At 41.2% G+C, this 16925-nt stretch overlaps 1 protein-coding gene across 15 annotated transcripts in view; it reads left to right on the top strand.

Annotated features, from left to right (window-relative positions):
* The window catches only part of LOC132008243 (CUGBP Elav-like family member 1), a 72798-nt gene that overhangs the window by 34548 nt on the left and 21325 nt on the right, over nucleotides 1–16925 (top strand). For 4 of the 15 annotated variants that reach the window (XM_059386741.1, XM_059386742.1, XM_059386737.1 and 1 more), the window contains exons 2-4: nucleotides 4697–4736; nucleotides 8134–8205; nucleotides 9518–9669. The exons of 3 other annotated variants lie outside the window; for them this stretch is intronic. In XM_059386741.1, the coding sequence (XP_059242724.1) occupies nucleotides 9599–9669 (71 nt within the window). In that variant the 5' untranslated portion in view covers nucleotides 4697–4736; nucleotides 8134–8205; nucleotides 9518–9598. Of the gene's footprint in view, nucleotides 1–1121; nucleotides 1190–4696; nucleotides 4737–8133; nucleotides 8206–9517; nucleotides 9670–11424; nucleotides 11562–16925 lie in introns of all 15 variants that reach the window. 8 more of the 15 variants (XM_059386750.1, XM_059386745.1, XM_059386743.1 and 5 more) reach the window with 7 other exon arrangements.

The following is a 16925-nucleotide window of genomic DNA, read 5'->3' as shown; positions in this document are numbered from 1 at the left end:
ACCCAGGTGCCCCTGACCACAATTTTTTAAAGCTGGGAAAGAATTATTACCACTAAAGAGTACATACTGGCTGTTGGAGAAGGAATTGAGATTGAGATCTGTTTTATAAATTTATCTGCTAGGGTCAGGAAAAGGAACACACATTGATAATTCCATCAATAAAGAGTCAGAGGCCCCACACCTGAGCCTGAATCATGGAAATGGTAGCCACAAAACAAGTGTCACAAGGGGGATAAAAAGATTTTTGTAGAGCCCATAGAAAAAGTGTTAAGTTTTATCCCTGCTAACTTAGGTCAGAACTAAGCCTGATGTAGTTCTCGACCTGTACTCTTCATCAAGCAAAATTACAGTGGAAGGAGATGATCTGGGAATTAGTGACTACCAGGGAATTTAGTGTGTGCTTCAGTGTATCTCTCTCTTTTTTTTTTTTTTTAAAGATTTTTATTTATTTGACAGAGAGAGAGAGAGAGAGAGAGATGGGAGGAAGCCGGCTCCCTGCTGAGCAGAGAGCCCAATGCAGGGCTCGATCCTAGGACCCTGGGATCATGACCTGAGCCGAAGGCAGAGGCTTTAATGCATTGAGCCACCCAGGCGCCCCTCAATGAATCTCTTTAATCCACCTAACTACCCCAGGATTACAGAGAAGGGAAACAATTAACAGTTAAACATTTCTCTGCAGTCATTCAGTCCTGGGTCCACCTGTTGTTACTGAGTACTCTCAGGCAATTTATTTCATGTGATACTAGACTCTCCCTACAGTTAGTTGTGATGTATGATCCTGGATGAGAATCTGGTGGTAATTGTAGGGACATTGGAGTGCTAGGCAAACTGTTGAGTTTTAGCCCCAGACCCTGGTGGAGTTTTGCATCATGATGAACTGGGCTAGCCAGGAAAGCTTCCCATTTGATCTTTTTATCTGGTTACTTGGCTTTCTGGGATATGTGGGTAAGAGGACATGTAGTTTTCCAGTGCACTAAGCCCAAACTTTTTATTGAATTCACCACATAATGGAAAAAAGAAAGAAGCAAGAGTATTGCAAAGCAGTTTAAAAGGTAACAGACATTTTTTAAAAGAGCAGCTTTCCTAAGTAATTTCTATTGTTTCTTTCCTCTTCCATTTAGAAATTTGTACAGTGCCTTGGTGTTGTATTCAGGGCATCCATCTGGTTCCTTTGGAGGTAATTTTACAGGTGAGGAAGCTGACACCGGGAGATACTGATGAACTTACCCAGAGTCACACATCTACTGATTAATGGCAGGAGGTTTTCACTAGTCTTAACTATATTTCTCTTGTGACGATTGAAACTTTGGGTATTTACCTGCTTAGATTTGCCTTAGAAAAATAATCAGACTCAACTATATGGTCCTCCATATTTAATGGTCTTTTCTGTGATTTGTGTGCATGATCTTCCTTGTGGACAGTTTTAACCGGAGTCAGCTTTTGACCCAAGGGTTGAACTGCTTGACTATATATTCCAACTTCTTCATTGCCTGGATTCATGTGATCTTGAGAGTTACTTTATTTGTGTCTTTCCTTATCTGTAAACGGAGATAGGCTATGTATGAGGTTAAATACATAGTACCCAAAACACCACATGGCATAGAGTAAGTGTTCAGAAAATATCAGCTCTTAAAATTATTGCTACTTCATAAATGTCTGGACATTTCTACCTACTTCCAGGTGATAAAGTTTATAATTTTTTTAAAGTAAGCTCTGTGCCAGATGTGGGGCTTCAGCTCATGACCTAGAGATAAAGAGTTGTGTGCTCTACCAGCTGAGCTAATCAGGTGCTCCAAGGTTTAGAAATTTTTTTAAAAAGATTTTATTTATTTATTTGACAGATACCACAAGTCAGCAGAGAGGCAGGCAGAGACAGAGAGAGGGGGAGCAGGTTCCCTGCCAAGCAGAGAACCAGCTGCGGGGCTAGATCTCAGGATCCTGGGATCATGACCTGAGCCGAAGGCAGAGGCTTCAACCCACTGAGCCACCCAGGCGCCCCCCACGGTTTAGAAAATTTAAATACTATATTCTATCAACTCTGGGATGTACACATTTATTACCATTGATGGCATTGGAAATTCCTTGATTTCTGGTAACTTATTAGATTCTAAAGATAGAAAAATCTGTTCAAAAAACAATTCAGTTCAAAGTTGGATAAAAATTGGTGAATTATCTATTGTTTTGAATTATCCAGGCCTATTTTTGTATCTCCCAGGAGACCTGGGGTTACTCTGAGTGCAGGAAGGGTGAAAGGTGGGGCCTGCCTTGCCCTCCCCTGCCTTCAGCCTAAACAGCTTCACTTTTAATTTAGGTTTAGGGGAGAAACATTTCTGCCTTTAAAAACATTTGAAAGTTTCTAATCTGGTTAGTGGTTGAGTTCTTCATTTAGCTCCCTGCCTTGCATGAAAAATGTTTTTCAAAGTATTGAGGGCATTTACTAACAATTGTTAGTAAGAGTTGGTGAGTTGGACTAATGAGGCCAAGGTGATGAGTTCAGGCCTTAATGTAGGTCATTGAGCATTACTGTGCCTGCCACCAGCCCCTGTATGTTTGTGATTCAATGCATACTTTGTAAGAGTTGCTGATGGTGAGTCAGTGGTCATCTTTCTGGGAAGGATAGTGTTTTGTCATTTACTCAACATACAGGCTTTTTAGGTCAGCAGAAAACTGAGAAATAAAAAACCATTCATTACCTTGCCTTACTAAGGAAAGTGTGTAGGAGATGTGCTTTTGTATCAGAGAGGTAATGCTGTTCATTAGCTCTTGTATCTTTTTTTTTTTTTTTTTTTAAGTCTCTACACCCACCCTGTGGGCTTTAACTCACAACTGTGAGATGAGAGTCGCATGCTCTACTGAGCAAGCCTGCCAGGTGCCTCAACTGTTGCATCTTTGGAACATGTCAAGACCATATAAATTCCAAGATATGTTCCAAAACCAAATATAAATTATTTCCAGGTTATTTATCTTTCCTTGGGGAAATTGTGGGGAAAGTAGTTTGCCTTTTAGCAAGTACCACTGACTTCCTAAGTATGATTTTTAAACTCGATAGGAGGTCCTATTTTGAACATGTTAATGTTTCACAAGTAGATTCCCTCAGAGGTAACTTGCCTCTCATTCTCTGTGGTGGATTGCCTGTGCAGCCCCCACCCCCCAGCCCCCACTTCTGGTGCACCTTTCCTCCCTTAGCCTTTTTTTTTCTTTTAGAGATTTTATTTATTTGCCAGAGAAAGAGAGCGGGAGTGCACAAGCAGGGCGAGTGACAGGCAGAGGGAGAAGCAGGCTTCCTGTTAAGCAAGGAGCCTTGGCATGGGACTCAGTACCAGGATCCTGGGCTTAGTACCTGAGCCTAAGTCAGACGATTAACTGACTGAGCCATCCAGGCGTTCCCCCCCCCCCCCCTCTTAACTCTTTTCATCTCTGTTTGGAACCATCTTTATACCTCCCCTAATGGCTACCGAGAAAGGTAGAGATAATGTTAACAGAAAGAGATTTTTGTGGAGTTCTAAGGAAAGACAGGACAAAAGTGGTTCAAGCTTCCTCCGAGAGCACATGCATTTTGTTTGGTTCCCCACAGAAATGAAAGATATGAAAAGCAAACCTAAAACTTTTAGTTTCCACTCAGTTTTCCTCTCCCCCTAAAAGCATCTGTTTTCTTACAGACCAGGCAACAAAATGTAAGAAAAGCAAAATTGGAAAGGCAAAGCTTTAAGAGAAAACACCTTCTTGTGTATTAAGCTTCCCATTGTCCTTCCAGTAACAAGGGTCTGTGTGGAAGAAGGTAGTACTGATCCGGGTGTGTGTGTGTGTGTGTGTGTGTGAGAGCGAGAGAGAGAGAGAGAGAGAGAGAGAGAGAGAGAATTTTCCTTTAAAAAGTCTTTGGTTACTTGGGAGTAGTAGGGTGGTTAATACCCTACTTCTGTGTTTGTTTTTTGTCCCTCTGGCAGGGGGTGTAGAAGAAAGTTTGTAGGAATTTGGGCAGCTTTATAAAATCAATCTTGCTTGCAAGATTGTTCGATAATGTTTAAAAATAAAACAAATTGGTTTTGTGGTTCTTCTGTTTGCTTTTAGCTTCAATTAACCTTCCCATCTTCTGATTTTTGTTTGTTTGTTTATTTGTTTCAGTGGTTTACCACTGCCCTAGGGCCCCTGAGATGCATTTACACAGGCAGGAACTTGGTTGCCTCTGAAAAGTTTTATGCCTGGCACCTACCTATTCAGGAAGGTTGCTTTGGGGAAATAGCATGGTCTTTCCACATTAATACATGATCTTTGATTGCTAAAAGAGTATAAGGCCTTTGGCTTTGTTGTAGTTTCTCATCCAAAAGCAGATGGAAAAATTACTTTTTTGGTGACCTAAATGTACTGAATTTCAACCTCTTAAGTTGTAATCACTATGTTGCTATTTATTGTGACATTTGGGGTCAAGCCTGTATTAAGTCTTCTAGTGTTTTTATTTCCCCATTTTTTACATTGATGGTATTTTTAAGTTAACTTTGAGTTATTAAATGCAATTTATATTTTAAGGTATTACGTAGTTTTAAAAATGGGAGGGGGGAGGTTTTGGGTTTTTTTTGTTTTTGTTTTAATTCTTAGCCATGGTGACAAAGGGGGGCTTTTCTTAGGAAAGAAGCTACATGTCTGGAATTCTGAGAAGTATAGTCATGGCCCACTTATTTTTCTTTCCTTGGTTTTTTAGAGTGAAGACATAGTCCAGAAAGGGAGGTGTAAAGCCACAGGTATGGGCTAACTGTTGGATGAGTGTGCTCTGTGGTCATCTCTTTAACCTTCTTGCATGAGGCCTGTTGTGCAAATTTGAAAACATTGCATTCGGAAAGGTGATGGCTTTTATCCTACATTGTGGGATGTAATTTCCTGTTCCTAGGAAGCTAGAAATATTTTCTTGCTCTTTCTCAACTTTTTCTCCTTAGCTGTTTCCCAAGGCAGTTTATCTCCCACTTGAATTAGCTGCTGCCTTGTTCTAATAGTGTGTGTGTGTGTGTGTGTGTGTGTAGCAAGTACTCTACACACAGCAACTACTCAGCTAACTTTCCTTTCCCATTCTGTGTCGTGCCTGAAAGACCCTGAGTAAATGAGAATGAGAATGAGGACAGAACTTAGTGGATTTCATACAAATACTACCCTCCTGAAACCAGAATTTGTTCAACATAACTGATTTTATAATTGATGCTGGAGCTGAAATAAAGTTTAAGCTTACATAGTATATTGTTATCAACTAAGAGTTACCCTAAAGTTCCAAAACATTTTGGGATCTAAAAATATGACCTGATTTGAAAGGTGGTCACCATATGACAGGACAGTTCATTAGGTCAGAGTTAGTTTGAGAAAGTCCAAGGAAGGCTCTGAGTTTATACTTTTGCTGACAGCACTAAGCACGGAAGAGTATCTTTCTGCCAGTCCTTATCTTTGACAGTGATTGGGGGAGGAGGTAGCGGTGAGTAAGGTTATATAGGGGGAGGAAGTGGGAAACTTATTAAATTTCAAAAAAGTGATAGGTAGATTTCCTACCTTTAGCCTTGTCATATCCTCTCAGGGTACCATAAATGGTAATTCTATAGTCAAATCAATTTGAATACAAAAGTGACTGAACTTGGTGCTTTTTGTCCCACAGCAGTTGTAGATTAGAAACAAAATTTTTTAAAAAGAAAGATTTTTAAAGATTTTATGTATTTTAGAGAGAGCATCAGTGGTGGGTGGTGGGTGGGTAAAGAACAAGGGGAGAGGGAGAGAGAATCTCAAGCAGACTCCATGCTGAATGCAGAGCCCTATGTGGCTGTCCCAGGACTTGGAGATAATGACCTGAGCAGAAACCAAGAGTCAGACGCTTAATCTTCACTGAGCCACACAGGTGCCCCAGAAATACTCAATATTTTAGTAAATTCAAGCTGGTAAAGGTAATTTTAAGCTTAAATTTTAAGTTAGTCTGCTTGGTTATTTTCTTTCTTTCTTTCTTTTTCTTTTTTTTTTTTTTTTAAAGATTTTATTTATTTATTTGACAGACAGAGATCAGAAGTAGATGGAGAGGCAGGCAGAGTGAGTGGAGGAAGCAGGCTCCCTGCTGAGCAGAGAGCCTGATGCAGGCTTGATCCCAGGTCCCTGAGATCATGACCTGAGCCAAAGGCAGAGGCTTAACCCACTGGGCAACCCAGGCGTCCCAGCTTGGTTATTTTCAAGTAGCATCATTTGCTTACTTCTTTTCTACATCCCTTCTGTCATCTAACAGAAGCTTTGGGGGCAAAATATCTAATCCATTTAACTGTTGAGGTGTCGTGACTTTTCCCTAGATCATTACATTTTTCTTTACATAGACTGATGGTGGTTTTTAATGACATAGGTTCTCTTTTATAATTTGACAGCAGGCTCTAATTTCCTCTATGCTCATATAACCAGGCTTCACATTTTTGCCCTTTAAAACACGCTTAGGTTATTAGGGTGGAAGTATAAAGTCCCGTCACTTGCCATTGAACTCTCTGGTTCTATTAGTCAAGATAGCCTGATGATTGCATGTGCCACCTGGGCCTTTTTGCTCAACTATGCTTTTCTTTGCTCTTTCACTCTTCTGACAGAACAACTGATGGGACTTCTAGCATTTCTCTCTTCTAATCCAGTTTTTAAACTGTTTATTCCATTCTGATGTTCTAAATGCAGTGTGTGCTCTTCTTCAGAGGCTTTCCCTTATCTACCAATCAGTTTTAATGATTCTGGTTCTTAATGTTACAGCAGGCTGATTGCCCCTGCCCTCACAACATTGGGCTTTTGAATTGTTGCCCCTAGAAAAGAAGTAGAGAATATTCAAGGCAAAGAAAACTAACACAGACCATCAGGGAAAGAAGAGGAAACCATGAATGTAAATTTATAGTGAGAGGACAGATGGTAAGAAGGAAGAGAGGGAAAATTAAAACCTCCTGCAGTGGACCCTTGGTTATAACCTTTCCTGCCATCTCTTTACTTCTAATGCATCCTTTGTGGAAAAAGCCTGGAATGTGTTTCTGATTAAGAAATTTAAAAAACAACTTATGGGCAGTTTTCTGTGAGTAATTGCTAATTCTGCTTTTTAATTTTCCCTAACATCTGCATTTTTGTATTTGAATAATTGTTTTTATCATTTGACTTTTTAATCTTTCTCTAAAATTGTGACTTGTGATTAATATCCGTGCTTGCTTTTCCCACAAGCATGTTGAATTTAATTATACTGAGATGACTCTTGTGACCTGCCTAAAGAGAAGCACCGTCCTTCATGTAGTAGCATTTCCATCTTTTAAGTTTTTAGAGCAGTCTTGTCTTATAAATCATAAAATGGATTTTAAAACATCACTCTAAAACCAATACTTTCCAGCCTTTGGCTTGGTAAAAATTACTGTAAGGAGTGCATATCCCATACGCTGAGCAGTGCCTGGCTGCTCAGTAAAGTCTTCCACATTAAATACTCTTTTTATGCATGTGATTCTGATTTAAATGGAGATGGAGCTAGATATATTTTTAGTGAATAGTAAAAGCATAACAATCACTAGTGAGATTCTTTAAAATTTGTTGATTCCTTCCTTTTTAAAGGAACCCTTGAACTAAAAAAACTAAAAACCCTAATTTGGTTGTTGACGAACTTATAGTTAACTTCTTTGTTCTGCTAAGCTTTCTGTAGGAAGAAAGCATGTGATCAGTTCCAGGGTGCATAGGAGAAACTAGGACGAACCGAACCAGTAACTTAACCAGTCCCAGCTAGGGTTACTGTCTTCTGCCTGCCTGGCGGTCAGCACTTGGTGAACTGCGTGCTGTGTGCTGTTGCAGTCTCCTCTCACTGCAGCCTGGGGCAGCATCCCCCTTCAGCAGGTGGAAGAGCTCCTGCAGCTTCTGACTCTAAAGTAGTGGGTCAAAGGAGCCAGGGTCTCTGACAGAATAGAAGAGCGGTTAGCTGCTGTTTCAGTTCTTACTTTAGGATGGTTACGCCTGTTTATTAGAAGACACAGTTTCTCCTTCAGTGGTCAGATGCGGACAGGGGTCCAGCACTGTTAGCCAGGCTACAGCACTTAGGCCTATGCGATGACATGTTGCCTTTCGTTGTTTTTGTTTTTAAGTAACGCTATACGTTTAGGAGTTCATTTGTTTACCTCTTTACAGGCTGAACATAACTTCCTTTTTTCAAAATTCCCTGTGTTGTGAACTGAGCTTGAGTGAAGTGAAATCTTTGAGGTAAGGCAATCCTAATGATAAAAATGGAAAGAAGGCCTGCGCAGTGTGGGAGCCTTCAGAGATAGAGTTTTAGAGTCACTGCCTAAATACTGAAATGCCACCATTTGTTGTTTGGAGGATGGGAAGCTAAATTGAGAACGGGAGCACCACATCTGCCTTGACTGCTAAGTATATCCATTTCTACTGCTCACCCATAATAGAATTTTTATGTGTGTGTTCATTAATCTTGGTTTTAGCATCAGTTTAAAGAGGACGGAGAATGTAGAGAGTTTACATTACTCGGTCCTTCCTTTACATGGTTGACTTTTTGCTTCTAGTGGGCCCTGCTTTTCTCATTATCATCACTCTGGTGGTTTTTGTTTCTTTAGAAAGGTCACACAACAGAAAAGACATTGTTTCCTAGTACTCTGTCAAAAGGTCAGATACTACTTTTCATTTGTATTTTCGCTTATTAAATACTCTGGTAAAAATAAGATTCAGGATAAAGTTTTGCCTATCCCATCTAATGAAGGTCATTGAAGCAGGAATTTTTTAAAAGTCCTTAACTCTGATGAGGACCCATTAGGGAGCACACTTTGTTCTCAACACACCATTGAGAAGTCGGGGTTGGTCCAGTGCAGTAGTAGTGAGCCCTTGAGTTTTTGGTGACCAGTTCTTTAGCACCTTGCCTCTGGCCTGCTTCTGACCGTCTGAACCATCCCTTATGTGACAGTGCTGAGGTTAGTTTGGACCCGGCACTCTGCTCATTGCTGTCTTTGGCACATGGAAGCTAGGCCAACAACCCAATTTTCCTTTCCAAAAATATTTTCAGACCACATGAGGTGAACTTTTTTCTTTTCTTTCTTTCTTTTTTCTTTTTTTTTTTTACCCTAGGCTGTTTTCCCTTTTTGGGTTTTTTGTTTTGTTTTGTTTTGTTTTTTTTTTTGCTTCAGGTAGGTTGGGTTTTTTTTTTTTGCTTCAGGTAGTTTTAGGGTTTGGGGCCCCTCAAAACCTGATTCGTGGAAAGGAGTTTGGAGGATGTGAAACAAGTTTGTGTTTCTTCTGCTCTGTTAGCTGCTGCTATCTTCATGGATCTGACACTCTATTTATCTGACAGTGCACTTAGTACTGCTTCGCCAGGGAAAATCACACAAACCCAGCCTGGCGCATCAGCACTTTCATTGTGTGCCGGGCTGAGCCTCCCTTCACATGCTCACATCCCCCCTTTAATCCAATACTCCCTTTCCCCTCCCCAGTCCTGCCTGTTTCTGTGGCACTTATTGCTGGTTTCCCTGAGCTCCTGTTTCCACTTTGTGTTTTTTGTGGGGCCCAGGAAGCTAAAGCTGTGTGTATTTGTGGATCAGACAAGTGCAGCAAGTTAATATCATTGGCTTCTGAAGGGGAGAGTGAGGTGATGGCTGCGTTTAAGTTGGATTTCCTTCCAGAAATGATGGTGGATCATTGCTCTTTGAATTCCAGTCCTGTGTAAGTATTTTTGTTGTCTAATTTTTATCATAAGCAGAGGAACTGGGCAATTTTTTTTTGTTATTTGATGAAACTAGTCCCTTTCCCTGAAAGAGGGAAGAAAAAATTGGGTGAGGAAGCCAAAGTCCACACTACTATTATTTTCTATTGTAGTCTGGTTCTGTTTCATTACTGCTGATTTCCTTGGGGCTGTAACTAAGTTCTCTACAAAAGGGTGCGTTTGATATATGAGCAGCTACATCAACTCAAGTGTGTTGGCTCCTTCAAGCTGTAGTGTTTTCCCATATGATAGATTCCAAAGTATTTTTTTTTTTTAACCTTAGCTTTACTGCTTTGCGTTGGATATGCAATTTCAAATAATCTTTTGGGAAGTTATTTATATCAAATTCTTAGATTACAGAAGAGACTGGCTACCAGAGTGTATGCAGAATGCTGTATTGGCATCTAAACTATAATCCTGGGCTCTGATTATTTTCCTAGTCTAACTGAAAATGCAACACAGTACATGATTTCAGGGATGTCAGATGGACACCCCCCACCCCCCCAGAAAAGCAAAGCTGGATCAGTCTTGATTGGCAGTTTGCCCAGATCTTCAGCATGGGAGCGAGAAACTAATCAGTGTGCAGTATTGTTCAGGAAGTGACACTGCCGTTGTATGCGGCTAAATTGCTAACCTGGCCTGAGCTGTGGCTTTGGGAAACCTGAGTGCAGCACTTGGTATAGAAGAACCCATTTCTAACTGCTGATTTCAGTTACTTTAACCAGGCTTCAGAGTACCTTGAAACCTCAAGTACCTTGAGCCTTAGGTTAATTCAAAGCCAAGAATATTAAGTGGTAGATTGGTCCTAGATAACAGTAGTAATGTAAGGCCTTGAGAAGAGGCCTCCATTGGAAATCAGTTTACCTTGGGATTACATGTAACAGGTGTGGGTAATAGATTCTGAACAGTCCTTTGTGATATAGTTTGGGGGACCTCAAAGGTACTGGTTTGCTCCTTTGAAATGGATGCTGTGCCTTCTCTGTAGTGTCCAAAATAATGGTAATTTAGATGTCCTTTTATGAAAGTTCTTTACTGCTAAAATTTTATTTTAGCTGCACATAACAGGTGAAATCACAATGAATGTCATCCTAAAGACTTAATACATAATAGAAGTACTCCCATGTACCAGATATGTCTTTTTAGAAATAGGATTTGTGGCTCAAATTGTCTGTCATTGTTAACAGTATCTCTCTCTGCTTTGGCATTGCCTTTGGTCCTTAGATACAGCATTTTTCCTCAACCTGATTTCTCATCTTTCACGAGGTTAGACTAACTCAGTATCCCATGAAATCTGGATCACAGATCACTACATGAAAGTTACCTGGAATGTAAAAATGCTGATCCCTGGACCCATGCCTACATATTCTTATGCTTAGAATAGGACCCCAGAATCTGTATTTTAGCAATGTCCCATGTAGTTTTCATGGACACTGAGGTTTGAGAGCCATTGGACTGCATGCAGCATATCCTGTTAATGGTGATGGGGGAGGACACCATCACATCGTTTTTTCCCCAAGTGCGTTTGCATTTATTTAATCCTCCATCCTACAGAAGCTGCAGGAAGTTAATTGGGCACAAGCTATTGCCCATTTTATAGTAAAGAAGAAAAACCCAGTTGACAGAGGCTATAACTGACATGCCTGAGGACAGTTGGTGTCAGCCTTGGACTTAAAATCAAGTTTAATGATAACCCTCTTCTTATTTTTGCCTCCTAGACCAGGCTGCCTCAGGTGTCATTGAACCAGGTATCCGTGAGCCCAGCTCCTCTCATTACTGCAAGGCCTCGGGCCCACTCTCATGGGTACTATATGCCCAAACACCACAGAGTTGAGAGGAAGGAAGTTCTTGAATGGTGTGTTTTCCACTTTTTTGTTGGATTCTCAGCCCTTCTTTTAATTGATACTCTTTAGCAGGAGACTTGACATCAGTGGTTTTCTCTTTCAAGTGATTTTTGCCTGGGAATGTAATCTAACAATGTATTCCAGAATTTCTTTACAACAAAAGAGAAAAGAGGTGTGCAGGGGTTGGGGGACCTGAACTGTAGTTCCTGTTCTTATTTTTAACCATGTCCTTGATCTGCTCTGACCACTCTTCAGCTTCCCTGGTTCCTCTTACTTTGCTTGTACCCTAGGAGATGGGTATTGTTTAGGAGTTGTAGCTCGGGCCCTTTTCTCTTGGCTTTCCCTTAGCATAAGGGGTATCAGTGTACTACTTTGATTCTCAGATCTCCGTGTTTATCCCTCAAATGTCTCCTGAGCTTCCCATGCAAAAACACTTTCCCAGATTTTACTAGAACCCAAGAGTGATCAGAAACTACTTCCTTTTTCTTCATCTTTTTCATCAAGGGATCTCCAAGTTATAGGGAATCCTGCCTCCAAATTTTTCAGCTTTGCCGAGACTGGGCCCTAATCTTAGGAGCTAGTTTGTGTGGAAATCTCTGTATTATTTCCCATTCTATTTCATCCTCTGTATTGCCAGTTGTTCGTTTGTTTGTTTAAAGATTTTCTTTACTTGACAGAGCACAAGCAGTGGGAGCAGCAGGCAGAGGGAGAGGGAGAAGCAGTCTCTCCACTGAGCAGAGCCCAACATGGGGTTCTGTACCGGGACCCTGGGATCATGACCTGAGTCTAAGTCAGATGCTTAAACAACTGAGCCACCCAGCCGCCCCTGCCAGGTGTCTTTTAAAAGACCAATCTGATCACTTCCTTGTTTAAAAATCTTGGAATAAAGTCTAAGTCTATCAGTATTACATGAAAAGCTCTTCACTGGGTCTCTCCAGTCTGTTTATTCTCATTGATTTTCTAGTGTTTTCTCTTTTTTCTAATTTTTTAAAATGTTTGTGTCCTCTCCCCTTTCTCAAGTCCTTTTCTACCTTTCTAATGCTGTCTCGCTCTCTTCCTTTTTTCTTAGTCCTTACCACGTCCTCCTCATGCCGTACTATAACGCAGTGTTTCCAGCCCTTCTGTCCATTCAGCTTAACCCCCGCCCTCCTCCCCCAAACAAAACAAAACCATCCAGCCACTTCGTTTCACAGAACTTTTATATATCTGCGAAAATATTTGTAGGGCATTGTAGTTGAGTCCTTTCAATTGTCCAGTGCCATTGCCTTCAGGGCAGTATTGCTCAGTCTCCTTTTATAGCACCGTCTTGTGTGTAATGTCTCTTACATAGTAGGAACTTGGGAAATACAGTTGAATGAATGATAAACCCTATGAGGTTTTTTTTTTTTTTTTTTTTTTAATAATTAAAGGTAGTTACTGAAAGTCTCCAGATGTTTTATCTCTGATACTGTGAAGGCTAAAAACCTTCCCAAGCAGATTGTTAGCCTGAGCAAAATCTTTATTATTAACTTTTTCTAGTACCTAACACCCCAACTAACAGGATGATTTCCCTTTATCAAAATGGAAATTCTTCCTTCTAGCATACATGCTTTTTGTCTTGTTCACACTAGAGAACAGCTGGTAAGTAATTGAGGCCAGTGTTTCCGGGTCCTTTTCATTTTCATGTTCTTCTGGGCAGTTTCCACAGCACGGAGAGGGACTTGTTATGGGTAGGTGGGTGGCTGAAGATCAAGAAGCAGCAAATATTTATGCCCCTTGGGGAGGTGGAAGGGTTGGTAAGTATCTGAAATTTTTCTCTTTCTGTAGTGAACAAATGGAGGTCAACAGGTAGTGAGAAGGGGGGAGAGAAAAAAAGTGAGTAGTGAAAGGTTTTGGAAATGATTTTTTAAAAATTTATTGAAGTATAACTGACATACAATATTATTTAGTTTCAGGTGTACAATGCGCAATGATTTGACATTTGTATTGTGAAATGGTTATGACTGTTTAGTTACTATCTGTCACTTTACAGAGTTAATAGTTTCTGTTTTTTCTTTTTTAACATTTTATTTTATTCATTTGACAGAACACAAGCAGGGGGAGTAGGAGAGGGGAAAGCAGGCTCCCTAATGAGAAGGGAGCCGGACATGGGGCTTGGTCCTGGGACCCTGGGATCATGACCTGAGCTGAAGGCAGATGCTCAACCAACTGAGCCATCCAGGCACCCCAATGGAGTTAATAGTTTATTTACTGTATTCCCATGCTGTACATCACATCCCCATGATTTATTTTATAACTGGCAATTTGTATTTATTAATCCCCTCTCCCCATTTCTTTCCCCCTAAGGATATTGTTTTTAAACAGATAGAAAGTTAGTATTTGTCAGCCTGTTTGGCTGCAAGGAACAGATACTCACTAGAGCTAGCATATATTCATATATTAAAGTGTTTTTTTTTTTGTAAGGACACACGTGGACCGGATTGTAATGTAATCAGGAACTCCACAGCTGGAAGACCTGGAAACTCCCATATTTCTGACCCTGGACACATGTTCTGCTCTCTGCATGTGCTGCTACTTCTGCTTTTCACCCACCTCATATCTGTGGGTGCAGCATGGCTTTGCCTTGCCACTGCCCTTCCAGCCTGTTTTCTACTACTCTTGTTCTGCCTGTATGTGTCTCTCTCTCAGATGAAGATATAATTCAGACAGCATAAAATTTACCCTTTTATTTTATTTTTTAAAAATATTTTATTATTTGACAGAGATCACAAGTAGGCAGAGAGACAGGCAGAGAGAGAGGAGGAAGCAGACTCCCCACAGAGCAGAGAGCCCAGTGTGGGTCCTGATCCCAGGACCCTGGGATCATGACGTGAGCCGAAGGCAGAGGCTTTAACCCACTGAGCCACCCAGGTGCCCCCAAATTTACTTACCCTTTAAAAAGTGCACAATTCAATGACTTTTTTTTAAAAAAAGATTTTATTTATTTATTTGACAGACAGCGATCACAAGTAGGCAGAGAAGCAGGCAGAGAAGGGGGTGGGGAGCAGGCTCCCTGCTGAGCAAAGAGCCCCATGCAGGGCTCCATTCCTGGACCCTGGGATCTGAGCGGAAGGCAGAGGCTTTAACCCCCTGAGCCATCCAGGTGCCCCAATTCAGTGACTTTTAATATATCTACAAAGTTGTGCAGTTTGTCACCACTAATTGGAGAAAACTTTTATCACCCTAAGAAGAAATCCTGTAACCATTAGCAGTCATCCTCCCCCCGCCCAGTTCCCATTCCTAGGCACCTACTAACCTGCTTTCTGTTTTTACAGGTTGGTCTCTTCTGACAGTTTCACATAAAAGAAATCGCACAATATGTAGCCATTGGTGATTGGCTTCTTTTACTTGGCATCATGTTTTCAACCTTCATAGATGTGTAGCGTGACCTCTGTTATCTCTTGCCAATGCCCTTTTATCTTGTCAACTTAGACTTTTCTCTAGTTGCAGCTTTCCCACTTCTGACTTCACCACTGCCTATTTCTGTTAACCAGTTCCAGATTCTTTAGAGCAGTGTTCTGTGCCATAGAATTTTCTGTGATGATAAAAATGTTCTCTGCCTCTGCTGTCCTATGCAGTAGCCATTGGCCAGTCCTGTTGACTTGCTCTGTGTAGCCGTAAGGAACTTGATTGTCCTGTCCTTTTGTTTTAGGAATAGGTCTTAGATTTCTGGCTAGCCAGTAGATGAATTTGCTGGGTTAAGATCCACCCACTGGTCTAGTTAGCGGGGGCCAAGGAATAGGAGAGGGAGACAGAACATCAACTCTGCTTCTCAGCTGGGCCTAGGGCCAGAAAGTTTTGAGAGAGCGATAGGAGAAAGAGAAGAGAGGGTTCAAGAATTCTGAACAAATGTGTACTTTTAGAAATAAAACTCTTTGTTTTCTCTCTCCTGTCTCTTCCAAATTGTTTCGCTCTTTTCCTATGGCGTGTTCCATCAAGAATCAGGGTGGACAGGGCAGCCTCTGGTTATGATTTTTCATGATTTCTCATTCTTTTTTTTTTTTTTTTTAAAGATTTATTTATTTATTTGACAGACAGAGATCACAAGTAGGCAGAGAGGCAGACAGAGAGAGAGGAGGAAGCAGGCTCCCTGCTGAGCAGAGAGCCCGATGTGGGGCTCGATCCCAGGACCCTGGGATCATGACCTGAGCCGAAAGCAGAGGCTTTAACCCACTGAGCCATCCAGGCGCCCCTAATTTCTCATTCTTAATGATTTGCCAGTTGCTGCCAGGAACAGAAACGTAAAAAGAGCTGGGTTGGTGCTGTGCCTGTCCTTTAAAACCTTGCTGCCTCCTCTCCCTACTTACCTCACTGCTACGGGCCCCGCTTTTCCTCTCATCCATTCTGCTCTCAGGTCAGTACTTTTCGCAAAGGATAAGAGTTTCCATAGACTTGCCTCTTAGGAGTGATGGGGACAGGATAGATATTTCTCCAGAGGGCTGAATTCATGGTTCTTGAATATGCATAATAAATACCAGTAATTGATGACCACTGACTCAGAAGAGCTGTCCATCAATGGGGAGGTAAGGCACACATTTGGAAGTGTTTTTAGTGACATACAGACTAAATGCCATATGTGGGTGTTGTGGGCTCCTTGCCATATCACACTGAGAATCTTGTCCCCAGGTGACTTTTTTGTGCAATGGTGACTTTTAACTAAGGACAACATGCATACTGGAGCTATGTGTGGAAGGTGGAGGATAGGACATTGTTCTTTGACACAATAACAGTTGATTACCCACATTTTCCTTACTCATCAATATATACCACATTTCACACAGTGTCTGGCTTATATAACTAAGTGCCCAGTATTTGTTAGAGGAAGGAATAAGTCCGTGCAAAAACTCTAGTTACCTGATGGCCACGGCATCTTCAACCCGGCCTAATTTGCTATGCACTAGAAGTGTTTCTCAGATTGGTGGAGGACAGTGTTCTATGCCTGCTACCACCCAACTTATAAACCACAACCAAAGCAGTTCAGTAGAAAAACAAGCTAATAAGGTGCAAGCTTGCATTTTGTACCCTATTTATTTATTTATTTTTAAGATTTTATGTATTTGACAGAGATCACAAATAGACAGAGAGGCAGGCAGAGAGGAGGAAGCAGGCTCCCTGCTGAACAGAGAGCCCACTGCGGCTCAATCCCAAGACCCTGGGATCATGACCTGCGCCCAAGGCAGAGGCTTTAACTCACTGAGCCACCCAGGTGCCCCAGCATTTTGTATCTTTTTATTATCACTACATTGAATATATATAAAATTACTTAGCTCAATTGCTGTAAAAGTTTCTAAAGCGTTAAGTGTGAAGATTTCCCCTGGTCCTTGGGCACTTTGAATAGCACTCACTGGTCTAGGGGA

This window comes from Mustela nigripes, unplaced genomic scaffold (genome assembly GCF_022355385.1).
Source record: "Mustela nigripes isolate SB6536 unplaced genomic scaffold, MUSNIG.SB6536 HiC_scaffold_76, whole genome shotgun sequence".
Lineage (NCBI taxonomy): Eukaryota > Metazoa > Chordata > Mammalia > Carnivora > Mustelidae > Mustela > Mustela nigripes.
Note: the sequence above shows the minus strand (reverse complement) of the source record. Positions and strands in the feature narration are given on the sequence as shown.